Source organism: Sciurus carolinensis, chromosome 8, assembly GCF_902686445.1.
Source record: "Sciurus carolinensis chromosome 8, mSciCar1.2, whole genome shotgun sequence".
Classification (NCBI taxonomy): Eukaryota; Metazoa; Chordata; class Mammalia; order Rodentia; family Sciuridae; genus Sciurus; species Sciurus carolinensis.
Genome location: NC_062220.1, coordinates 115,987,777 through 116,014,569, shown reverse-complemented (window position 1 = coordinate 116,014,569; position 26,793 = coordinate 115,987,777). Strand labels below are relative to the sequence as shown.

The following is a 26,793-nucleotide window of genomic DNA, read 5'->3' as shown; positions in this document are numbered from 1 at the left end:
TTAATCTGGTAAAGAGGGCCACACCCTTCCCTGAGTACTCACCCAACCCACAAGATGTCAAGGTGACTAAAAGAGGGCAGGGGTATTGTTCAGTGACAGAGCACTTGCCTAGCATGAACCATGCCCTGTATGTGATCCCTAGCACCAAAAAGCAGGGATGGGGGTGGCGGCAAAGACCACTCTTTGCAAGTGTTTCCAAAGCAATACAGGAATAGTGAGTACAAGTATAATCCCGGGCTCATGCTTGTCAAGTTTTATATGACTTTCTTCCTACACTGACTATCTTTAGATGCCTTATAACACATTCAGACTCTGGTTCAAAAGTTTTTTTTTCATAAACACAGGCCTTGATCTCATTGCTTTTCACATTAACTTCTTTTAAACTCAACAGTGGAATCTCTCAATAATCAAAATGACAAAAGTCATAGGGACACTGTCCAAAATGACAGCATAAAACTGTCTCAGTAGCCCAAATTCAAAGCCTTTTCTCTCTCATTCTCATCCTTGAGTAAGGTTTAAAAGAAACCTATCTTTGAAGTTTACAAACTGCAATCTCAAAATAAACCTAAAGCAGAGTCTAGGTAATACCACAGGCAAAAATGTCAAGCTGTTGGCTTTATACTTCATCCAGGAAAGGTATGATGCTGGCTGACAAAGAAGACCCTGACCTCATATTATCTTTTCAAATCTTAAGATACTTTGTGAGCAGTCTGTTTTGCACATTATCCTGGGTGCCGGAGAGTGTTCTGAGGTTACCTTCCAGAGCCCTGTGCATATTCTCACCTTCCAGCAGCTTCATGATATGCTAACTCCAAAAGCTCTGCAGAGGAGTGAGTTGGATCCCTCTGCCCACTGCCTTGCAGCTCCGCCATATTCTGCCGGGTCTGATGATGGATTTGAATGGCCTCTCCAGATGGTCCTACCCAGAAAAAGAACCACAAAGCATCAATCCCATCTGATGACTAGTTCCATGCACTTACTGGCAATCTTCCTTCTTCCCAGCAGAAAAAATACAGGTGTTAGGAGACTCAACAAAGGGCACACCACAAAGGAACATTATGTAAGGGACACTCTGGTTCCTAGAGAGGACAACTCCCCCTCCAAGCAGAACTGGTGCTATTCAGGAGCCTCAGGTTTATCATACTGCTCAATCTGTTAACATTTTAGAAGCCTCGTACATGCCAACAGAGACACAGAAATATGAAGTATAGGAGAGTTGCACAAAATAAATGAGAAGGAAACATGAATATCAAATGATTCTGTTAATACTTAAGAAAATAAAAGTGATTCTAAGAAGCAAAACATTCTAAAATGCAAAAAAGAATAGGAGAGATCAGAATTAGCCAAATCTACTAAAACAAGCTTCCTAGAAACAGTCATTTTAGAGCTAAGTATTAAACAAGGTTAACAGGGATTGAAGGAAGGGTATGTGGGTAGGAGAGATGATATCAGAGTTTAGTTGAGAAAGAAAAGAGTTTCTGAAGAGCAAAATGAGATAGGAAGTTGAAGAGTCTGACAATCGAGGGTCTTAGCTATTAGATGGGGAAGAGGATGAAATGAAGTCAACAGAGTTTGGACACTGTTGTTTTAGTAACTGTGAAGGGTGGGAGGAAGAAAAGCACAGAAGCTAGAAGGGCTGAGCATCATGAAAGAAAGTTCTCTCAAAAGATGTCAACAACAACCAAAAAAAGATCTCAAAACAAACCAATGGGGAAAACAATTGAGAGATAAAGACACCAGAAAGAAGCAAGTAGTCTGATTTATCTCTTGTTATCTTCTCTCAGCTTTAAGAGGGCAGAAGAGGTTTGGGAATGACTCCAATTATAATCAAATTAACCAGAATCATTCTCATTTTTTAAACCTTTAAACAGTAAAAGTAAATGCCAAAAGAAAATAACTAGATATTTTCGAGCATTCATTAGGATGGTTTTCATTTAAAAAAAAAAACCTGGAGGTTAATGCATATGTTACTTCTCAGCCTCGGAAGAGTCCATTAATCTGAAGTTTAATTTTAGTTACAGCTTTATAAAACCTTGCTATCATCTTCTTGACAACAGAAGACAGATTAAAAAGAATGAACTAGAAAAAACATGAATTTTTAAAAATTTTTTTCAAAGTTGGAAACAGTGGCATATGACTATAATTCCAGCAACTTGGGAAGCTGAAATAAGAGAATTTCAAATTAGAGGCCAGCCTCAGCAATGTGGCAAGGTCCTAAGCAACTTAGCAAGAACCTGCCTCAAAATAAAAAATAAGGGCTGGGGATATAGTTCAGTTGGTAGAGTGCTTGCCTCAAAAGCAAAAGGCCCTGGGTTCAATCTCCAGCACTGCAAAATAAATAATAATAATAATAATAATAATAATAATAATAATAAAAAATAAAAAACAAAAAGAATTGGGGATATAACTCACTGGTAAGCACCCCAGGTTCAATCCCCAATACCAAATATATCTTTATCTTTTTTTCTTCAGTTGTCAGAGACCTCTGAGAGAAGACATAATCTTGTAACAAAGACATTAAGATCAATATGCAGAGAGAGCTAAGAGAAGAAAGAATGAAGAGATATTAGGCCTTAGGAAAGGAAGGTAGGTGGCAAAGCACAGTCCCTTTCAAATAGGGGAAAAAAAAAAAAAAGGATCCTTAGGTTAATATAGCTAGTCAGGTACAAAGCCTATTCCTAAGTACATGTTCAAGAATCCTTAAGAGAATCCCTGAAACTGTCAAGTTTATCCCCATTTCACTAGTGAAATAACAGAGGTTCAGAGAAGTAGAAGCACTTAACCAAGTAGAAGCACTTAACATGGTCAATTAGTATGAAAGAGTGGGGCTAAGAACTCCTAGTTCAAGGCACTTTCCTGAGCAACCAACTTACCCACAGGAAAAGTGTGCATCCAACGCCTTCTATTGGAGGTGAGCTTCATGGGCATCCGTGAGGGGGCAAAAGGGTTAATCAGCGCTCGCTGGGGTGTGTATCCACCAGGTCGAACATGTAGCATGGACTCTGCACTGCCTACATGGAACCTCCCTGGTGCACTGGAGTCCCGCTGTGGTGGCTCCATCATGTTCTCCAGGACATCTGGCGGTTATCATGGAGTTGAGCCACAAAGACAAAATATAGAACCACAATGAAACCAGAACTTAGGTGGACTAACAGGCTAAGGTTGATAAGAATTTTGGACATTATAAATGTCAGGGGATGACAGAAATGAGTAAAATTATTAAAACAAACTACACAGAAATCAAGCATGTTTAACTTTTTAAATACCTAGGAGAAGGGAATTTCGGCTCTTGAATTACTGGCCGGGTGAAGCCACACCCAAACTCAATGGGGGAGAAGCACATATCACGTGGGGACCCTGAACTTTAAGCTGGACACAATAACTGTATAATGGGAATTGAGTTGTTTCTCTTAGGGATCGGTTGAGTATATTCTTCTTTGGGGAGTGGTGGAAGATACTAGGGATTGAACCCAATGGGACTTTACCACTGAGCTATATCCCTAGTCCTATTTATTGGAGAAGGTATCACTAAGTTGCTTAGAGTGACCTCAATCTTGCAATCCTCTTGCCTCAGCCTCCCAGGTTGCTGGGATTACAGGTGTGTGCCACCACACCTGACTGGGGTAAGTGTATTTTTTATGTGGAAGGAACAATAAAAATAAATATTTAAGCCAGGCACAATGGCGCACATCTGTAAGGACTTGGAAAGGCTGAGACAGGAGGACTGCCAATTAAAGGCCAACCTCAGCAATTTAGTGAGATCTTATTTCAAAATAAAAACAAAAAGAAGTGGAATGTAGCTAAGTGGCAAAGCACCCCTGGTTTCACTCTGCAGCATAATCAATCAATACATATAAATGTAGATATATATGATGAACCAGAAGGGCATTACAATTCCCTGCACTTTTGCACTGAAGCTACATGAATTAGTTCCTGCTAACATAACACAAGTAGAAGGGACATATCTTAATTCCAGGTCTAGAACACAAATATCTCCATGCATGATCTCCATTCTGAGTATGACACAAATGGAAGTAAGGAGAAAAACAGGAAAAAGGCAAAAATTAGTATAATACACACATACCTAACATCTAATCTGATTAGTACCCATTGTATTGACATGGAAATAATTAAGATAAGGAACTTTCACCCAGTCTGACCACTCTCTGTCTACTCTCATCACCCACTAAAATAAGGAAACTATCCCCAGCTTAACCCAGTTCAGCCTGTGCTTCAGCACTCTTACCTCGAGTGCTGGTGTAGCCCAAGGAACTGCTGACTTCATACTGGTGCAGATGGGGGTGTGGAATCATCAGGATGTTGGCACTCTTGCCCAGGGAGCTGTCGTCAGAAGCCTGGCTTCTCACTTCCTCAGTGGGTAGTGCACGGCTTGGGAGGGAAGGACTGGATGAGACATCACAAGAGCTGGCACTCTTACGACTGTGACTCTCCCCGCTCTCGAACAGACCTACCAGGTAAGAGAAAAGTCACCACCAAGCAAGGGAAGAGGTTTCATCTCGAATTAAAACTCCAAAACCCATCACCCACTCAAGCTAAAAGAAAACCCAATGTGATGTATCAGAGGTACTTTGCCCTTAGCAGCTTAAGATGCAATACAAGAAAGGGGAGACACAGATGCCAATTCTCAAACGGCAAAAGTCCTGGGGATCACAATTGTAAAGAAGTGATTACTCTAGTCCGACCCCACTGATCAATCTCACATCATTAGAAATGGAATAACAAGAAAAGATCCCATGGGGATACAAGAAAAGATACACAGTATCACCTCAGAAGTCTTCTTGTCTTACAAATGGAACCTAAATCTAATCAGCTTCTAGAGTTAATTGCCAGTTTACAAAAAATTCAAAGAATGGAGGAAAAGTTAAATATTACTTTTTTAAAATCAGCTAAATGAAGAAAGCAAAATATTCTACTCTCACCAAAAGAGAGATTACAATCAAATGGAATGTGTGGATCTTGTTTAGATCCCAATTTAAACACACTGACTGCAAAAAAAAAAAAAAAAAAATTCTGGAGAAAACTGAGAAATCTGAATATGGACATGAGAGATTAAGGAATTGATATTAATTTTGATATTAATGATGACAGAACTGTGCAAATGTTTTCAAAACTTCTTTATTAGGGATATGTAATGAAGTACATTCAGGTGGAGACAAAAAAATAGCATGCCTGGCATTTGTTTTAAAACACTCCAGTAAGCCAGGAGTGGTGGTACATGCCTATAATCCCAGCAACTCCAGAGGCTGGGAGCAGGAGGATTACAAGTTGGAGATCAGTCTAAGAAATTAGTCAGAGAGCCCTGTCTCAAAATAAAAAAATAAAAATGGCTGAGGACATGGCTCAATGGTAGAGTACCCCTGGTTTAATTCCCAGTACCACCAAAAACATTAAAAAGTTAAATTAAAACACTCTAGTCAAAATTTAAAATGTGGGGAAAATGATGAAACAAAATGGGCAACATGTAAATAACTGTTCAGGATACTAGTCTATTTGGGCATGTTTGAACATTTTTTTAATAAAACATTTAAAACAATATACACATTAAAACATATAACTCCCTAAGGGGGGAAAACTCAAGAAACAGTAGGAAGAAAGATGAAAAGAACAGAGAAGCCCAACGAGGAGGTGAATCCTTACAATTAAAGTATTATCCTATCAACAGGGCTGCCCACTTGGCATCAAAGCTGTTTCTTTCATCCTGGAAGAAATTTGTCTTAAACCAAAGCTTAAACAGAGCCAAATGCTGACTATATGTTCATGGCTTCAAAAGTAAAACTTCTTTTTTTCTTGGTATCAGGGATTGAAGCCAGGGGTGCTCAACCACTGAGCCACATTCCCAGTGCCACCATACCCAGGTCAAAAGTAAATATTTGAGCACCAGTATATGGCCAGTCATATACGAGAAACACAACAATTAAACCACAGTCTGTAGCCAGGCACAGTGGCACATGCCTTGTAATTCCAGTGGCTCAAAGAGACTGAGGCAGGAGGATCACAACTTCAAAGCCAGCCTCAGCAACTTAGTGAGACCCTAAGCAATTCAGTGAGAACCTGTCTCAAAATAAAATACAAAAGAGGACTGGAGATGTGTCTCAGTGGTTAAGCACCCCTGGATTCAATCCCTGCTACAAAATTAAAAAAACAACAACATGGTCTAAGTAGCTAGCGTGTGGTGGTGCACCCCGTAGACCCAGTTCTTTGGGAGCTAAAGCAGGAGCATTGCTTGAGTCCAGGAGTTTGAAACCAGCCTGGGCAAGAGTGAGACCCCATCTCAAAAAATTATAGGGCTGGAATTGTAGCTCAGTGTAAAATCAATTATCTCCACACATGTGAGGCACTGGATTTGTCCTCAGCACCACATAAAAATAAATAAATAAAATAAAGTGTCCATCTATAACTAAAAAATAAAAAAAAGTTTGTAAAAAAATAAAGACTCAATCAGGCATGATGACACACACCCATCACACACCCATAATCTCAGTTACTCAGGAGGCTGAGGCAGGAAGATCACAAGTCCAAGGCCAGCCTGGGCAACTTGGTAACACGCTGTCTCAAAACACAATAAACAAAGGTTAGGGATCTAGCTTAATGAAGAGCACTTGCCTAGCATGTACAAGGACATACATTCAATACCCAGCATATAAAAAAAAAAAAAAATTTAAAGACTCAGAAGAAAACCCCTAAGTAGCTACTACTGGCCCCTCTAAGAAGCATTCACTTGTAGGAAAACTGTTCAATTGCACTTATCTTGAGTTATAAACATTCTCAGGAGTAGATGTTACAATGGGATGAAAGAAAAGAACAGAAAGCAGTCATTTGCCACAAAATCAAGAGACATAATATTCTTCTAGTCAGCTGTGCTTAAATTTGCATATTTAAGATACCTGAGCCAAGTACAGAGGTGCATGCCTGTATAATCCCAGCTACTCAGGAGGCTAAGGTAGGAGGATCTCAAGTTGAGGCCAGCATTAGCAAACTAGCAAGACCCTGTCTCAAAATAAAAATAAATATGGACGGGAATGTAGCTCAGTGCCAGAGGGTTTGCTTAACATGCTCAAAGTCCTGGGTTTGAGCTCTAGTACCAGGAAAAAAAAGGGGGGGTGGGGGGGGAGAAGAAAGGGAGAAAGAAGAGGAGAAGGAGAAAAAAAAAAAGAAATCTGAAAAATGAACAGGTGTTATTCGGCCAAATGGGGACAAAAGATAAGCTAGATTTCTGTTTTATACATTCGTTTTAAAAAATCCTACGTAAAGGGGCTAGGGAGATAGCTCAGTCGGTAAAGTGCTTGCCTTGCAATCAGGCCGTGAGTTCGATTCCCAGCACCACAAAAAAAAAAAAAAATCCTACATAAAGAACTAAGCATAAACCCCAAGACTATCAAGTATATGAAGAAAATATAAATACATATCTCTAATTTGGGGTAAAAAGGGTTTACACAAGATCAAGGTTGTTATATCTAGCTCTATCATAATTAGAAACTATATGACCAAACACCATAGAACAAATTTAACAAGCAGATATTAAATAAAGAAAAATTCATGCATTCTTATGATAATAAACTTATAATAAACTCTGGGCCCAGGAATCTTAGTGCCAGCTCAGTCACAGGATAATTCTGGAATTTATGAATATTGCTTTTGATTAGAAAAAGCCTAAGTACCTTCTTATTTTAAGATACCCACTTTATGGCAAACAAAATGATTAAGCCAAAGGACCAGAAAACCAAATTCCTAACAATCTGCCTGGCACAGCTTCCATTTGGCTAATATTAATTAAAACATTTTCAAGGTTGCTCTCACAAAGGTGCCTATTAGACATTAGGTTTTCTTAAACAATTTTTATATAAAACCCAAGTGAATCAAATGAAAACCTGCATGTGGCGAGGCGCTGAGCCCGGGATGGGCCAGGCAGCCTGAACACTTGAGCATCATAGGCATCATAATCGACTTGGATGGGAAGGGCATTCTCAGATTCTTTCGGAGTCCCAAGAGCTGAAATACACAAACAGTAAAATCTGTCATCCAAACACATTTCATACAAATGCCTGCAGAGGGTCTTCATCAACATCTGCAAGACCCTAGGATTCACCATCTACCTCTGAGAAAAAAGGATGTGACCCATTGATGAGGTTGTTGAGATGAAATGACTTTTAAGTTAAAGCAACACAGAAATAGTACAGTACTAAATAAAGGCAACTTATTGGTAGCATTTCATTGCTGTGAATCCTCTTAAAAAATATCATCTTATATGCTTCTACCTGGTCCCTACAATTGACTTGTGGGGAAAAAAAAAAGGTTTGGTCATTATGCAACTTGCAATTGACAGAACAAAAATACAAAGGGCTAAGGGACCTTCTACAGGTAATACAAAGGGAATTCAGGTTCAACTGTTCAGTGAACCTTCTTAAGTAATTTCATATAATTTTGTTGCCATGGGTTAGTTCTTTCTAAAAGTGATGAAAAGAAGATCTCAAAAAATACTCACATGTATCACGGCCATTTTTTGCTTTCTCAGAGGCAGGCTATAAATTAAAAAGATAATTAATCACTATCTCCTTTGCCAGAATAGAACATCTCACAAAGTACAATACAATACATGGCTGCTCCCCTGGGCAGAGACCATGTCTCAATTCTTCCTGTAAATGATGGTAAGGCAGGAGCTAACAACTGACACCCACCTTACACAGTATCAGACCCTGCAAGGTCCTTTACTTCCCACCTCAAATCTGATTCTCACCACCCCAACCATTGGGGGAATGAACCCCATTTCACAGAAAAGTACATTCAATTCTACAAAGAATAAGTAATTTGCCCAAAGTCACACAATCAGCAAGTGGCAGAGCCAAAAAACAAACCCAAATTTTCAGATTCACATTCAATCCACTGCTATATTTGTTCTACCTTCACTAGGGCCCACCTTGAACCCTGCATGCTTCCCCTCCTCCATGGCACCATCATCTGTCTGCCTACACCTACCAAAGCAGAGCACTTCAAAGACTGTTCAGTTTGCTGAAATGGAGTACAAAGATGAAGAAAAAAATGGAAAAAAAAAACTGATAGTATTATCACTTTTATTATTTATTTGGGAGTAATGGGGATTGACCCCAAGGCATGACCCCGTGCATGCTATGTAGGTTCTCTAACACTGAGTTACATACACAGCCCCTGTCTTGTTATGTTATAGAAAGTTGTAACATTCTTGGGCTGGGGCTGTGATTTGGGCTGTGGGAGTACTTGCCTAGCATGTGAGAGGCATGGGGTTCGATTCTCAGCACTGCATATAATAACAAAAATAAAATAAAAGGTACATAAACAACTAAAAAATATTACAAAAAAAAAAAAGTTGTAACATTCTTCTCTGTTTTTCTCCTGTAATACTAGGAATGGAACTCGGGCTCATACATGCTAGGCAAGTGCTCTACCACTGAATTATTATCCCATTCTTTTTTTAAATTTTGAGACAGGGTATTGCTATATTGCCCAGGCTGGCCTCAAACTTGTATTCCTCCTGCCTCAGTCTCCCAAGTAGCCAGGCTGACAAGTATGTGCCACCATACCCAGTCAAAAATTGTATAGTTCTAAGGCAAATTTCTTAAGCCCTATTCATGACCATGTGGAGAGATGAAGGTGCCTCAGGATCACAATTACATTGATGTTTGACAGTTATAAAAGGTACTGTGGGTTGGTTGACACCTACCTTCTTTCCGGCCAGTTTAATTCGTGGGGTGAAACTGTTACAAAAGAGCTGGCTTTTGGATGTGTAGAAACTACATTAAAAAGAAAAAAAAGGTAAACAGGATCATTAATGTAAACCTTAAGACACAGCTGCAATCTTAAGCATGGATCTGCCCTCTATATGACTGGGTATCTTTTTAAGCTTCACTAATCTTTCCAAATGTTAACTTCTTTTGCAATTACCATAAAACATTAATTATGTTTTTAATTACTCTACTCCTTTTTCCCATAAGCTGTTTCATGTGTGCTAATCCTATATGCTAACTGGAACTGGATCAGAATCTCCTCCTTTTGGCAGAGATTAAATCTATTTACCCCATGATACTTTTCACTTTGGATTGTTGCCAGGGGCTGGGCCCAAGGGAGGTTCTGATCACTCACTCATTGATCAGCATTTAGTAAGCATGAAAAACCCAGGTAAGAAAGGGAAAGAATTAGTACTCAAGAAAAGATGGCAGAAACCATCAAATCTTAATCCCTCTGAAAATAATCTTAATACAGCAATGTCTAAGCACACAAGAAAATAAAAACCCAATTTGCAGTAGATACACTGAATGAATGAATGGAGGCTATGCAGTCTTTCTATTCCTCAGGCATCTCTTGTATTTTCTTTCATCTATCATTAACGTTTAAATGAGGTTTGGAATGGTGACCAATCCACACCTTCCATAAAATTTCTGCAAAAATAAAAAACATTAAAAGGGACAATAATGGCAGATAACAAAAAGACCATGGGGCAATCTTAGTGGCATATTAAGTACACAAGAACAAAAGAATGTCACAAATCATCAGACACAGGGATTAAACCCCTGTGATTTGGTCTGTCCCAATGGTACCAAGTAGAGCCTGCTACTTTCTTCCCAGACACGAGTTGTAAAAGATCTAAGTGATAAAGTGGTATCAGTCAGAAAAATGGGTTTCTATTCAATTGAAACATATGAAATTAAAATTTCTGAGGGTCATGGTCTAATATGATTTCAAAGAGTTGAAAGTAACAGCTGCAACTTTGTCAAGGACACCTTGTTCAACCCCAGGCAAGGCACTTAACCTCTCTGTAACTCAGTTTTCATTACTATATAATGTGACTGAAAGAATGATCTACAGGATCTCCAAGATATATTCCAGTTATATCCTGTCATATTCCCTATATCCCACTTATATAATTCTTATATATCTGATATTAATTTACTCTGTGGATCAATTTTCATCATTAGTCAATAATAATTTAGAGCCACTATGGACTTACTAAAAACAATGTGATTAAGCTTACTAAGACCTCTGGCCTTACTCTAGCAGAAACATGTTGCCCACTTCTGAAGAGGCTTTGCTGACAGAAGAAAACAAATGGCTCCTATGAGCAGTGTCTGTCTCTGTACCTTTGTTCCCATCCCCATATGGCTAGAGCAAACAGGGCTAACAGTGAAATGAGAAAAGCAGATCTTGGGCCACCTCCTACCCCCTGCTCCTGGTTCCCAGATTCAGAAGGCCCCAACATGTGGATCCATGCTGTATCATTAGCTGGCAGTAGAGAACCAATTTAGTATGATAAATAAAGTAATAATTTAGGAATGTTCAAGTTATTATTAAGTAAAACTTGAGAAAAATTGCAAAACTTTTATAAAATGTTGTGTATTCTATAGTTACTTTTTAATTTTCTAAACTAAACTCAAAACCATGATACATAACATATAATTCAACAGTATTTTTTAACAGAAAAAAATCTGAAAGTCTATTAAAAAGTTCAGGTACTGGGGCTAGGGAATAGCTCGGTTGATAGAGTGCTTGCCTTGCAAGCACAAGGCCCTGGGTTCAATCCCCGGTAGTGCAAAAAAAAAAAAAAAAAAAAGTTCAGGTATAATTGCCCATTCCTGTAATCCCAGCAACTCAGAGACTGAGGCAAGAGAACTCAAGTACAAAGTCAGCCTGAGTTACTTAGCAAGACCCTGTCTCAAAACAGGAAATAAAAAAGCTGGGGATGTACCTCAGTGGTAGAACACCTCTTGGTTTGATCCCCAGTACCCAAAAAAAAAAAAAAAAAAAAAACCATTATATGAGGGTTGAGCTCAGTAGCAGAGCACTTGCCTGTAGCACGTACAAGGCCCAGGGTTTGATCCCTAGCACTGCAAAGGGAAAAAAATGTCATCACATCATCTTATAGAACTGCCAAACAACTAATCCTTGCTCATTCCTAGTTCCTCACTTATGAATAATTACAGCAACCATCACATTTATGGTAACATAGTTTATAACAAAGATAATGGATAGACACTAAAAGGCTTTAGTGATCATCAACATTTGTGATGAGTTTTCAAGCTGGTTACCAGTAAAGATTTGTAACTAAATAAAAGCCAAAATGTAAATTTCTATTGAGCTTGAGACATAAGTCAAGCAGCCTGGTCCTTATGAGTCTCAGCATAAGAAAGACAACAGAGAAGGGTAGAATGCTATGGAACTACAAAAGAAAAAGCAGTTATTGGCTATCAGGAGCAGTACAGAGAAGACCCAGAGAAGAGAGAAGTTGTTGGAGATGGACCTCAGAGGATAAACAGACATTTGCAAAAGAAGGGCTGGAAGAAAGGCCCTCTAGGCAGAAAGACCCAGAAGAAGAAGGTATGTCTGTTACATACATAGAATAAAAGAAGGCAAGAGGTAGGACAGGAAACCACAGATGTCAAAGACTTTAGTCTTTATCAAACTGGCATGAGAAATTGAGAGAGAAAAGGCAGTAGGATTTGGTTTTTATAAAAATGACTCTGATAATTAGGTAAGGCACTGGTTAACAGACATTTGTTTCCAGACTTCAAGGTTCCTTGGTGCTACATCAGGGTCTGTCGTGCGAGAGAGGAACACTCACTAATACTTTTTCACTTATATATATTACAATTCCAGGAAAAAAAAGTCTCATCACTTAAGAACAAAATTTAAAAGAAAAGAAAACCACTGGTCTAAAGAAGTGCTTCTCAACACGGGTAGGGATCTGGGCACACAAGGAACACATGGCAATGTCTACAGACACTTTTAGTTGTCGCAACTGAGGGTATAAGCCACTGGTATCTTGTGAAGAGGGGTTGGTCAGGGATGCTGTTCAGTGTTCTACAATATATAGGACAATCTCCACAACAAAAAATGTTCTGGCCCAAAATGTCAGTAGTGTCAAGATGGAGAAACCTTGGCCTAAATGATGGACAGACCAGAAACAGACACACCAGTCAGGCATTGTGACACATGCCTGCAATTCCAGGTACTTGGGAGGCTGAGACAGGAGGATCACAAGTTCAAGGCCAGCCTGAGCAACTTAGTGAGGTCCTATCTTAAAATAAAAATAAAAAAGGCTGGGGAAATAGCTCAATGGTAAAGTGCCACTGGGTTCAATACCCAGTACCAAATAATCATTATCATTATCATCATCAATAACAACAATAAAAAGAAAGAGACATACCAATCAGATTAGTATGACTGTTGAAAAAATTGAGGAACAGGATGAGGCAGTTGCATTAGCAGAGGGATGAGAGAAACCAGTCTGAGCTGAAATCAGCAGGGACATTGAGACCATATCCCATGTGGAGAGAGGCATGGGAACTTTTCTACAAATGGAGGGGGCTAGGCACAAGGTTGGTCTGCTAGGGGCTGTGGCAGTTGGGAATAGGACTGGACAACAGTAGTAGAAATAAGGCATTCAAGATCTGTTTTTATTTTTCACCATAAAATGATCCATGTTACTGTTGATATTTTGCACATAAAGAACTGCTAAGTAAATGTTAGAATTTTAGCTTCCATGTTGTTGTTACTGTGCTGGGGCTAGGCAAGTGCTCTACCTCTGAGCTACATCCCCAGCCCCACATTCTCTGGACAAAAGGGTTAGTGCCATAAGAACAGATTTAAAGAGAAAACAGCAAGGACACTATTCAAAACCCTTATCATGGGAATATAGCTCAGCTGGTAGAGTGCTTGCCTCGCAAGCGCAAGGCCCTGGGTTCAATCCCCAGCATCGCAAAAAAAAAAAAAAAAAAAATCCTTATCATCTACTGTTGATCAAGATAATGCCCACCTGTGATTTATCCAGTGAGGAATATTATAGTCATCACCCAGTCGAGAATCTCTAGGAGCACTCCGATTGTGTAGCTGTGAGGGGAAAAGCACAAAGCTAAGCTAGAAAACAAATAAGACAATGAACTGCTCCACCTTTTCTGTTTTTAACTATTTTCCAACTGGCCCTTGGGAAATAATTCAAAATCTAATCACCTTGAACAATGGGACAGCATGTAACGGTTGCTCTCCCATACACACCAAGTCCACACCAATTCCTAAAAAAGAATAGGGGGAACAGCAGAGATTAGTTTTCTAATCTATTAATGATGTTACTTAGCCTGGTTTGAGGCAAAGCCAGCATACCATTCTACTTAACCTCATCAGTGCTGCCTACACAGCACAGTTAACAGATGCATTTGTCTACTTTTTCTACTGTCAAGCCTTGTCACACTAGTCAGAGCTTGAAAATTAGCCTGAGTGCCCTGCAAGTCATGACTGCTAAAAAATGGACAAAAGAGCTCCTTTATTCAAGTTTCGAGTTGAAGAAGTAAAAGAAACCTTATAACCTTGATAACAGAAAACTATCTACATCACTTAACAGAAGATTTTTTTTTTTTTTTTTTTTGTGGTGCTGGGTGTTGAACTCAGAACTTCATACGTACTAGACAAGCACTCTACCATTGAGCTACATCCATAGCCCCAGAGCTTCTTTATTGGCAATCATGATTTACTTTCTCAATTCCATCTCTTCGATGATACAAAAATCAAATGGGGGGGGCCTGGGGAGATAGCTCAGTTGGTAGAGTGCTTGCCTCGCAAGCACAAGGCCCTGGGTTCGATCCCCAGCACCACATAAAAAAAAAAAAAAAAATCAAATGGGGGGGTGTGGATCCAAGCTAGGGGGGTGTATGGCACATGACAGAGAGGACTAGACTACATGACTTGATAATGCTTCCCCCCCAGATAAGCTGATGGCACACTTGTCTCTTGAAAGAATCTCCCCTAGAAAAGAGTTCCTGGTGTCAAATATGTATAGAAACTCAGAATATCTGATACGCCCTTTAGAAATAAACAAGATACACTAACATATTAAAAAATTCTGAGGAAGGTCCAGATGTGGTGATACAAACCCATAACCTCAGCCACTAAGAAGACTGAAGCAGGAGGATTATAAGTCTGAGGCCAGTCTGAGAAACTGAGCAAAACCCTGTCTCAATATAAAAAGGCTTGGAATGTAGCTCAGTGGTAGAGTGCTTGTCTAGTATGCATGAAGCACTTGGGTTCAATCCCAATGCCACCAAAACAAACAAAAAAAGCAAAAAAAAAAAAAAAAAAAAAAAAGAAAGGAAAACAAAACAAAAACCACTAAAAAAGATGACTCACAGACACCTTATAGAGTTTCTCATAACCCTAAAAAGTCAGTAAAAGCTCACAGATCTAAGGACAAATCCAGTTTTGAACACAAAGACAAGAGACAATACAAACAATAGAGTGTTACCATTATCTATCATCCGCTGCTTGGTCAAAATCATGAGTAGGCGGTCCACTTCAAAGACACCCACCCCAGGCGTGATCACCACAGACATCTGCCCCGTTCGGTCAAAGTTGCGGTTGATATAGTGCTTGTCAAACACTTGAAAGAAAACAAAAATTCCCCAATTATGTTAACGCGTTTTCAAAAACTAGTTACTAGCAAGCATTTCTATGCTCTCAAGGCATTTTATGCATATTTTGATAATAGCCATTGCCACACTCTGACCTGAATTCTAGCTAGACATGTATGTATCTGTCTTTCCTCTTTTACATTAACAACTCCCTCAACGAAGGATTATATTATTGTCACCTTTGTCATTCCCCCTCATCAATGCTTAATTCTTGCCTTGTGCAGCCTACATGCTCAAATTTCATGCCATAAATTTAAATAATCCATCAGTGAGCCTGTATTGAAACTTCCAAAATCAAATATTAACTTAAGACAATATTTAAGATAGTAAACCAGAAGCTTGGGATTACTTTGTAAATTTGGCAAGTTAATTTTTATTTCTGGCCTCTGAAATTCTTACTACAGAAAATCAATGATATTCAAACTTGACAAACCAACTTACTAACAAATTACACCAAATTCTTGCTGGGCAAAGTGGCACATGCCTATAATCCCAGGTACTCAGGAGGCTGAGGAAGGAGGAAAATTAGGCCAGCCTCAGCAACTTAGTATGACACTCAGTAATTCAGCAAATGCCTATCTCAAAATAAAGCTGGGGATGTAGCTCAGTGGTAAAACACTCTCAGGTTCAATTTCCAGTACCAAAAACATATATATTAAATAAGTAACAATATGCTCCAGAATTCCCCTGCATCTAGATACAGACACATGGAAAGGTAATACACAGTGAAATGAAAACAACTCACTTCCACCCCAGTCCAGTGCCAGGTTGACACTGACCTGGAGCTGCTTCTGGCAGATTCTTTCTGCCAGAAAGTAGATTTCTAAACAGAAAACATAGACAGGTTGCTGAGGACTGAATGTGGCTCCAGAAATTTCTGGTGCTTATTTCTCTGAGACAGCAAGATACCCCACCTTCTCCAACAATGAATTCAAATCTTTTCAATCTGTCCCACTAAGCACCTGCATCTTCACATAAATTTCTCTTTTGGTTTAAACCAACTCAGCAGGTTTCTGTTATTGGCAAATAATAGTATCTCAGCTACCACATAAACACAGGGACAATGATCCTTAGGAAGAAAATCATACCACATTTCTAACAGTTGGTTCCTTTTTTCTTATTTGATATACCATTCTAATGCTAAGAACATGAGCTACTTTTATTATTTTAAAGTAATTTTTTCTTTTTATTTTTGTAATGCTTTTTAATTATATTCAACAGCAGAATCCATTTTGATATAATCATACAAGCATGGAATATATCTTAAGTCTAATTAGAGTCCCAGTCTTATGGATACACATGGTGGTGGGATTCATTGTATTATTTTCATATATGTACATGTCAGATCATTCCACTGTCTTTCCTTTGCTATTTTAGGTAATTTTTTTCAAAATTACCTAGAAGCAGTTGAGGGATAAGCTGGAAAATAAGAATACAGTTTGTAGTAAAAAAAAAAAAAAAAAAAAAAGAACCCAAGGAAGATTCCCTCCCATTTATGACAATACCAAATTAATTTCTCAACAAAAGACCCAAAAACTAAGTGTTGGTCATTAAGACCAACAAAAGTTACTACTTTGAATTAATTTGGGAAGTATGTAGATGGGGGCATAACTGACTAGGTCTGGAACTCTGGGCATCAGTAAAGAGAAGTCCATAACCATGTACCAAGTAAGACGATGGCTGTTGCTAGTGCCCATACTCACCATTGAATGACAGATTGATGGCCTCTAGGTAGTTTCCTTGTGCTGAGGTAGAGTTATCTCCTTGAGGAAAGCCCTCTGAAGCAAAAAGAGAAGGAAAAACATCTCATGAAAGATTTTTTTTTTTTTTTTTTTTTTTGCTACTTGGGAATTGAACCCAGGGGTACTTTACCACAGAACTACATACCCAACCCTTTTAATTTTTTATTTTGAGACAGGGTCTCCCTAAATTGCCCAGGCTGGCCTTGAATTTGCAATCCTCCTGCCTCAACCTCCCAAGTCACTTACAGAAGTATGCCACATGCTTATGAAAAATGAATTCTTAAAAAATTAGTGGAAGGATCATGTTAAATGAAATAAGTCAATCCCAAAAAACCAAAGGCCAAATGTCCTCTCTGATATGCAGATGCTAACAAACAATAAGTGGGGCGGCGGGGGGTGTGGAAGTTCACTGGATTAGACAAAGCACAATGAAGAGAGGAGGTGAGGGTGGGGGGGAGAAGAGGAAAAACAGTAGAATGAATTGGACATAACTTTCCTATGTTCGTATGTGAATATATGAGAAGTATAACTCCACATCATGTACAACCACAAGAATGGGAAGTTATACTCCATATATGTATAACATGCCAAATACATTCTACTGTCATGTATAACTAAAAAGAATAAATTAAAAAAAAAAAAATAGTGGAAGGTATCTGGTTCCATAGGGTTCCCCCCTCACCCTGTATTAGAGACACTATTCAACTTACCAAATATGTAATGAACAATTGGAACCAATCAGAAATAAAAAACCTGACTAGAAAACTTCGAATGGCAATGGAAGGGAAATAAGCATGAATCTCTTTTCCATCTCTAGCCTCCATCCTACACCTCCTTTCCCTACCACAATTCTTATTATATAGAGGCAGTACCTGCCTGTTCCAGTCGCACCAAAACTGGATACTGGATGAAGAGCTTTTTAATGGTCACTAGAAGTGAAGTCCATTCTTCTCTTCTCTCATTCTGTGCCACCACTCTGAAAGGAGTATTATCATAAAAGAGATATCAAGCAGTAATTATTTATAGGATATCAAGTCCCTTACATGGATTCAAGGGAAAAGGAAGACACCACATAATAATAAAGTCAACTGTATTCAACAAACATAAAGAAATGTGATGACATTAATATTCATATAAATTGGGGCTGGGGATATAGCCCAGTTGGTAGAGTGCCTGCCTCGCAAGCACAAGGCCCTGGGTTCAATCCCCAGCACCGCCAAAAAAAAAAAAAAAAAAAAAAAAAATTCATATGAATCATGCTTATTTGTTTATTTTGTAGTTCTGGAGAATGAATCCAGAGCCTTGCATATTCTAGGCAAGTGCATACCCCTGAGCTACAGTTCCAGTCAATAGTCACGTAAACTCTAAATTTTTTAAAATATATGAATATAAGCCAAGTGCAAAAGCACCCAGCTGCAATCCCAGTAACTCAGGAGCTTAGGTGGAAGGATCACAAGCTCAAGGCCAGCCTTGACACTTAGTAAGACCCTGTCTCAAAATAAAAATTTTAAAATGGGGCTGGAAATGTAGCTCAGTAAAAGTGCCCCTGGGTTCAATCCCAGTACAAAAAAAGGAAAAAACAAAAAACACATATTATTATATCAACGTCTAAAGTTGGACAGGGATATTAAGATCCATACATACTATCAAGGGCATATAAACTTTCATGAATTGCAACTAGGAGGTATATATTAAAAACCTTAAAAAAGAACATCCATATACGTGTATTCCAGATATATCAACAAGCACACCCAGGTCAGAAAACTAAATAAGAATAAAGGGATGGGTGGGAATCTGTCTACAATATACTCTGTGTACTTTAAAAATTAGAACCACATGAATATATTCCAAAAATAATAAGAAATTAAAATTTTAGGGCTGGGGAGATGGCTCAGCTGGTAGAGTGCTTGCCTTGCAGGCACAAGGCCCTGAGTTCGATCCCCAGTACCGCAAAAAAAAAAAGAAATTAAAATTTTAAAACCATATATACTTGCCTTTAATCATCTTTGTGTGTATGTGTTGGGTGTGTGTGTGTGTGTGTGTGTGTAAAAGAGAAAGACAATGTGTATATATATACACATAGGCAACCACTGAGCTACACCCTTAACCCTTTATATATATTTTTATTTATTATTTATTTATTTATTGCCAGGCACAGAGGTACTCACCTGTAACCTCAACAACTTCATAAGCTGAGGCAAGGGATTGTAAGTTTGAGACCACTCTCAACAACTTACCAATACTCTGACTTAAAATGCAAATAAAAAAGGACTAGGGGGCTGGGGATATAGCTCAGTTGGTACAGTGCTTACCTTGCATGCATAAGGCCCTGGGTTCAATCTCCAGCACCGCAAAAAAAAAAAAAAAAAAAAAAAAAAAAAAAAAGAACTAGGGATATAGCTCAGGGGTAAAGTGCCTCTGAGTTCTATCTTTAGTAACCAACAAAAAGTTCACTGGTAATGACAATAGTAAAAAGTTGGAAATCACCTAAATGTTTAACAATAGTAACCAACAGAAAGTCTAAATAACAATTTTTAAAAAAAGGTACTGCAGAAGTAGTGTTTGACATGGAAAGATGATAAAGTAAGTGGGAAAATGCAGGTATAAAACAGAAAGTTTAAAAGAAATCAAATGGAATGTGTGATCACAACTCTGGAAATTAATTTTTGTCTCTATACACAGAACAGGGATTGATACACCAAGTTGGTGATGACTGTATCTAGGAGATAGAATTGAGGGTATTCGGAATTGCTCTTTACTTAACTATACTGTGATTTTCCTAAAGTGATTCTGTATTATTTCATTCACTCTGAAAAATGTTGGGCAGACATTTTAATAACATGGAGAAATTTTTAACATATTAATCATATATAATCATAAACCAATTGTCTACATTAATTCATATTCCTAATTTACACCTTTACATATTCATAATTATATTCAAATGCATTAATATTCATCCTATAGATATAATTTCATATATACGTATAATTTTTTTTTAAGCCAAAAGAGTTCTAGGATCCCACTGAACTGATAAGCAGCATTTGTGTGTAAGTGGAATGACTATTGGAGTCGAGAAAGAAGATGGTTCATCACTTTCAGGAAATTCTCAGAGATACACCACCCAAAAAAAGTTCAAAAACATTGCTAATAAAAAAATATTGTTAATGGTATTCATTTTGTGTATTAGAACATGAAAATATATTCCTCTTATCTGGTTGTCACTTTGTACCTGTTATGCAATCATCCCCATAAACCATACTTTCCTGTCTTCCCCATCCTGAGGTAACCACTATTCTGTTCTCTACTTCTATGAGCTCAGTTTTTTGGATTCCAAATGTAAGTGATATCATGTGACATCTGTCTTTCTATGCCTGGCTTACTGTACTGAAATAACACAATGTATCCCAGAAAGATAAAAAATTATTATGTCAATTTAAAATAAATAAAAAGATCAACAAATAATTTTAATACAATCAGTATTAGGTTGAAGAATACAGTGATTAAAAGCAGACTCTGAATTAGACTGCATCAAGCCCAGAATACTTCAATGTCTTTGGGTAAGTCACCTAAACTCTGTGTACAAACTTCTACAACCATAAAATGGGATAAAAGTAACTATCTCAAAAGGATGTTATTTAACTGAATCAAGTCATGTAATGGGCTTAGAATAATACTCCATACATGGTAAGTCTAAAATAAACAGTAATTACCATCTTATCATCATCTTAACAGCACAATGATGCTAACATTTTCTACCTTGTGCTATTCTATATTTTTCAAAATTTCTGTGATGATCATGTGTTTTTTTTTTAACTACATAAAATGGTAATTCAAGTCAAGCATAGTGGCACATGCCTGTAATCTCAAGTACTCAGGAGGCTGAGGCAGGATTATGAATTCAAGGTCAGTTTGGGCAATTTAGTGAGATCCTGTCTCAAATAATACTTTAAAAAGGCTGGGCTTGATCACTCATGCCTGTAATCCCAGCAATCAAGAGGCTGAGGCAAGAAAACCAAAAGTTCATGGCTAGCCTGGGCAACTGAGCAAGACTACCATCTCAAAATTTTTAAAATAAATAAATAAATAAATAGGGCTGGGAAGTAGTTCACTGGCAGAGTGCTCCTGGATTCAATTCTCAGTATCACAGGGGAAAGGTTATCTTAAAAATTGCCTAAAAAGTTTCCACAATTTCTGTCACTCTTTATTAACAATACTAATTAAAAACAAAATTATAGTTAATAAAGGACTTAGTCTTTTGTATTTTGCAGAACTAGGGATTAAACCAGGGGCCCTCAACCACTGAGCTATATCCCCAGACCTTTTTTTGTTTGTCTGTTTGTTTGTTCGTTTGGTACTGGAGACTGAATCCAGGGGAGCTTAACCACTGAGCCACATCCCCAGACTGTTTTATTTTTTTTATTTTGAGACAGGGTCTCACTAAGTTGCTTAGGGCCTAAGTTACTGAGGCTTGCAATTCTCCCGACTCAGACTCCCACATCACTGGGATTAAAGGCATCTGCCACCAAGCCCAACAAAGAATTTGTTCTTCAGGAATGCTGTTATGAAGTTGAAAAGGGAAAAAAATACAAGTTGGCATTTAGAGCTGACTTTGGCCTTACAAATGAATTAGCAATAAAGAAATATATTTAAGGCCCTAGGATGGGAAGATTGGCCATGAAACCAAAACCAAATCCAAACCCAAAAAGTAAACTATTACTAAAAAACAGACCATTTTATTTCCACATTAAATATAAAAAGGGAAAATAACAAGGATTACTTTCTCTCAGTTACAGGAGGAAATCATCTAAGGACACAAGAATGAACCAACAACAGAGTAGTGAGTTAGAGAAAGGTGTTCCAAGGACTTTAATAAGCACTGGTTAGAAGTGATGAAATGTTCCTATGACCAAACAGATTGGCTTTTAGTTTAACATAAATTCTTTGTAACTTAGACAATAAAAAAACAAATCAATACCTTCTGAAAAGAAAATAGCTAATGTCCATTTTAATGTCTACTCTGTCCTCCAAGTAAAGTTCCAAAAATCAATGCAATAAATTGCTCCACACATCTAAGAATTTACAAGGTCAAGGTCTGGGGCAGAGGTGTAGTTCGGTGGTAGAGCTCTTGTCTAGCATGCATGAGGTGCTGGTTCAATCCCCAGTACCAAAAAAAGAAAAGAAAAAAAAAATTCCAGAATGGGGTTGTGGCTCAGTAGTAGAACACTTGCCTAACACATGTGAGGCCCTTGGTTCAATCCTCAGCACCACATAAAAAAATAATAATAATATAAAGGTATTGGGTCCATTTACAACAAAAAAATATTTTAAAAAATAAATCAAGATCCTACTGTCAATGCCATTAAGCAACCAAGTCTGACTGTATCTGGTGTATTTCTATTGTCTCACAAAATGTCCCCTCAAACATTTATCATTTCCTTATAGTAAGTATACAGAATTCTTTTTTCTAGCTTGAGAAATGAGGGACAAATGTTTAACATGAATTAAGCATCACACAATATATACATGTATCAAATATCATATGGTACTCCATTAATATGTACAATTTCTATTCTTTTATGTCTCAGTTCAAAATAAATTCAATTTAGCCAGGTACAGTGATACACACCTGTAATTCCAGAGATTTAGGAGGCTGAGGCAGCAGGATCCCAAGTTTGAGGTCAACCTCAGCAACTTAGTGAGACCACGTCTCAAAATAAAATATAAAGCTAGGCACAGTGGCACACACCTGTAATCCCAGCAGCTTGGGAGGCTGAAGGAGGAGGATCACAAGTTAAAAGCCAGCTGCAGCAACTTAGCGAGGCACTTAGCAACTGAGACACTGTATATAAAAAAATATAAAAACAGGTGGGATATGTAGCTCAATGGCTGAGCACCCCTGGGTTCATCCCCCAGTACCAAAAAAAAGCAAAATAAAAAATAAAAAGGGTTGGGGATGTAACTCAAAAGTAAAGCAACCCTGGGTTAAATCTCTAGTACCAAAAAAATAACATAAAAATAAAAATAAATTTAAAAATTGAATTTAAGCTAGGCATAATTGGTATACACCTATAATCACATTGAACCAGGAGACTGAGGCAAGAGGATAGCAAGTTCAAGACCAGCCTCAGCAATTTAGCAACACCCTGTTTCAAAATAAAAATAAAAAGAACAGGGATATAGCTCAGTGATTCAGTGCCCTGACATCAATTCCCAGTCCCCCTGCAAAATGAATTATGATGAAAGAAATTAAATTTTAAAAAATGAAAATAGTGGGAAAGACGAGGGGAGATCCAAGATGGCACAATAGAGGGAGGCTGCGTTCCTTGTCACTCCATAACTCAGGTTTCAAGCAGAGGATATCTGTTGCTTAGTGAGGCAGTTCTTGATGCTTATCAATCCCTGCTGCCCCATTTGTCTACTGCGAGCACCTGCAGTCTGCAGCATATCAACTACCTCTTGAGTGCAGATTGCTCACTGTCTGGCGCCTATCATCCACCATTTCCCTGCCCCTTGCCTGCCCACTGCCTGCCTTTCCCCTACCCATCACCCAACACCCGAGATTTACCTGCCGATCGTCCCCAGGACCCCTCAGCCCGACCAACCACTCCCTGCTCCCGGGGCCCTCACACTGACTGACTGCTCCCGCCTCCAGGACCCCAAGACCAACTGACTGCACGCTACCACCAAGACCCTCAGACCAACTGAGTACATCAGCCTCTAGGATTCCACAACCAGACTGACCACACCCGCCTCCAGGAACCCTGCCCAATCACAACCTTACCCTGTGCTGCAGCTCCTCATTTGCCAACACATTTGGAAGCCAGAATGGCCATCTTCAATAAACCTGGAAGTCATATCTCCCATCTTTAGGTGGAGCAAATATCATCCTGAAACGCCTGAAACTACCTCTCATATATCAGGCTGATGAAGACTGGGAGGTTTGAATACTGTATGACTGTCAGAGTGTTTTTTTTTTTTTCTCCTTATTGAAAAATTTTAAGTTTTCATTTCTTTACTTTTCTCACTCTATCTTCCTTTTGTTTACCTGTTCCCTCAGAGTCTCTTTCTCCCTTTTTGCATGCTAACAACCAACTTCTTTTGATTACACTCTTATTCTTTATACAGTCAAGAACTTCCACATACTCTTTTCTTATCCCATTAACAGTTACATCCTATATCCCTCCCCATCCTCGTTATCCTCCATTAGAAACTGCAGACCTTATTCATATCTTTTGTTATATTGTACATAATAACTGAACTCATTCTGTTTATTATGACAATATTGTTAATGTCCTCATAGGGGCTATTTGGTTGGGGGTTGCATATTATCTGTACTGGGCACTGCTAATAATGATCTCCCCCTTAAAGAAAAGGTTTTGGAAATCTACAGAGGGGAAACTATGGGGGGAAACTCCAAGACCCCAGAACTGTACTGCTAAAGGGGAAGATACATGAACAACATAAAAAAACAAGGGAAGAAAATGATCCAAACAAACCTAGATTCTATATTTATAGAACCCAGTGACAGTATGGTAGAAGAAATGTCAAAAGAGAACTTCAGAATATACATAACTAAAATGAGTCGTGAAGCAAAGGATGAGATAAGAGAGCAAATGCAGGCAATGAATGATCACTCCAATAAAAAGTAGAAAGAGCAACTGTGGGAAGCAAAAGATCATTTCAAGAAAGAGATAGATTCTCAAAAAAAAAAAAAAAAAAAAAAAAACCAGAAATCCTTGAAATGGAGGAAACAATAAACCAAATGAAAAACCCAATGGAAAGCATCACCAAAAGACTTAACCACTTGGAAGACAGAACCTCAGACAATGAAGACAAAATATTTAATCTTGAAAATAAAATTGAGGGCTGGGGAGATAGCTCAGTTGGTAGAGTGCTTGCCTGGCAAGCACAATGCCCTGGGTTCAATTCCCAGGACCAGAAAAAAAAAAAAAAGAAAAGAAAATTAACCAAACAGAGAAGATGGTAAGAAATCATGAACAGAACCTCCAAGAACTCATGAAAGAACAAATTTAAGAATCATCGGGATTGAGGAAGGCACAGAGATACAAACCAAAGGAATGAATAACCTATTCAATAAATAATAGCAGAAAATTTCCCAAATCTGAAGAAAATGAAATACAAGAGGCTTAAGAAAACCAAATGCACAAAATCACAATAGAGTCACACCAAGGCATATTATAATGAAAATGCCTAACATACAAAATAAAGATAGGATTTTTTCTCCTCCTTATTGAACAATTTTAAGTTTTTATTTCTATACTTTTTTTGGCTCTCTTTTCCTTTTGTTTACCTGTTCCCTCAGACTCTCTTTCTCCATTTTGGAATGCTAACATCCAATATCTTTTGATTACATTCTCACCCTTTCTATTATCTAGAACTTCTGTATATTCTTTTCTAAACCCATTAACAGTTACATCCTACATGCCTCTGCATCCTCTTTATCCTCCATTAGAAACTGCAGCCCTTATTGCAAATCTGTTGGTCATACTAAAGATAATATTTGAACTCATTCAGTTTATTATGACAATTTTGTTATTGTCCTCATAGGGACTATTTGGTCTAGGATTGCATAGTGCCTGAACTGGACACTGTTAATATTGATCTCCCCTTAAAGAAAAGGTTTTGGAAACTTACAGGGCCACTATAAGCCTATACGGGACAATCTGCAATACCCCAGATCTGCACTGCTAGAGGGGAATATACATGAACAACATGAAAAAACAAGGGAAGAAAATGATCCAAACAAATCTAGATTCTATATTAATAAAATCCAATGACAGTATGGTAGAAGAAATGTGAGAAAAGGACTTCAGATTTTACACGATTAAGATGACTCGCAAAGCAAAGGATGAGATAAGAGAGCAAATGCAGGCAATGAATGATAATACCAATAAGAAGTAGAAAGACCAACTGCAGGAAGCAAAAGATCATTTGAACAAAGAGTTGAGATTCTCAAAAAAAACCAAACGGAAATCCTTGGATTAAAAAGAAAGATTCAACAATATGTTGCCTGCAAGAGACTCATCTCATAGAAAGAGATACCCATAGACTAAAGGTGAAAGGATGGGGAAAAACATGCACATGGACTCAGCAAGAAAGATGGAGTATCCATCCTCATTTCAGATAATGTGGACTTCAAGCCAAAGTTAGTCAGAAGGGATAAAGAAGGACATTTCATACTGCTTAAGGGAAGCATAAATCAGCAAGATATAACAATCATAAACATCTATGCCCCAAACAGTCGCTCATCCATGTATGTCAAACAAATCCTTCTTAATTTCGGAAACCAAATAGACCATAACACAATAATACTAGGTGATTTTAACACGCCTCTCTCACCACTGGACAGATCTTCCAAACAAAAATTGACCAAAGAAATCATAGATCTCAATAACACAATCAATAATTTAGACTTAACATATATAGAATATACCATCCAACCAAGAGCGAATACACTTTCTTCTCAGCAGCACATGGATCCTTCTCTAAAATAGACCATATATTATGCCACAAAGCTAATGTTAGCAAATACAAGAAGATAGAGATACTACCTTGTATTCTATCAGATCATAATGAATTGA

The 26,793-nt window shown here is 38.1% G+C and overlaps 1 protein-coding gene across 1 annotated transcript in view; it reads right to left on the bottom strand.

Moving 5' to 3' along the window:
- The window catches only part of Depdc5 (DEP domain containing 5, GATOR1 subcomplex subunit), a 145,455-nt gene that overhangs the window by 79,361 nt on the left and 39,301 nt on the right, over nucleotides 1–26,793 (bottom strand). Inside the window, 12 exon segments of the mRNA XM_047561008.1 lie at nucleotides 784–919; nucleotides 2,874–3,077; nucleotides 4,247–4,451; nucleotides 4,453–4,468; nucleotides 7,890–8,010; nucleotides 8,504–8,540; nucleotides 9,716–9,785; nucleotides 13,802–13,875; nucleotides 13,996–14,057; nucleotides 15,281–15,415; nucleotides 17,150–17,224; nucleotides 18,061–18,164. Of these exon segments, the coding sequence (XP_047416964.1) occupies nucleotides 784–919; nucleotides 2,874–3,077; nucleotides 4,247–4,451; nucleotides 4,453–4,468; nucleotides 7,890–8,010; nucleotides 8,504–8,540; nucleotides 9,716–9,785; nucleotides 13,802–13,875; nucleotides 13,996–14,057; nucleotides 15,281–15,415; nucleotides 17,150–17,224; nucleotides 18,061–18,164 (1,239 nt within the window).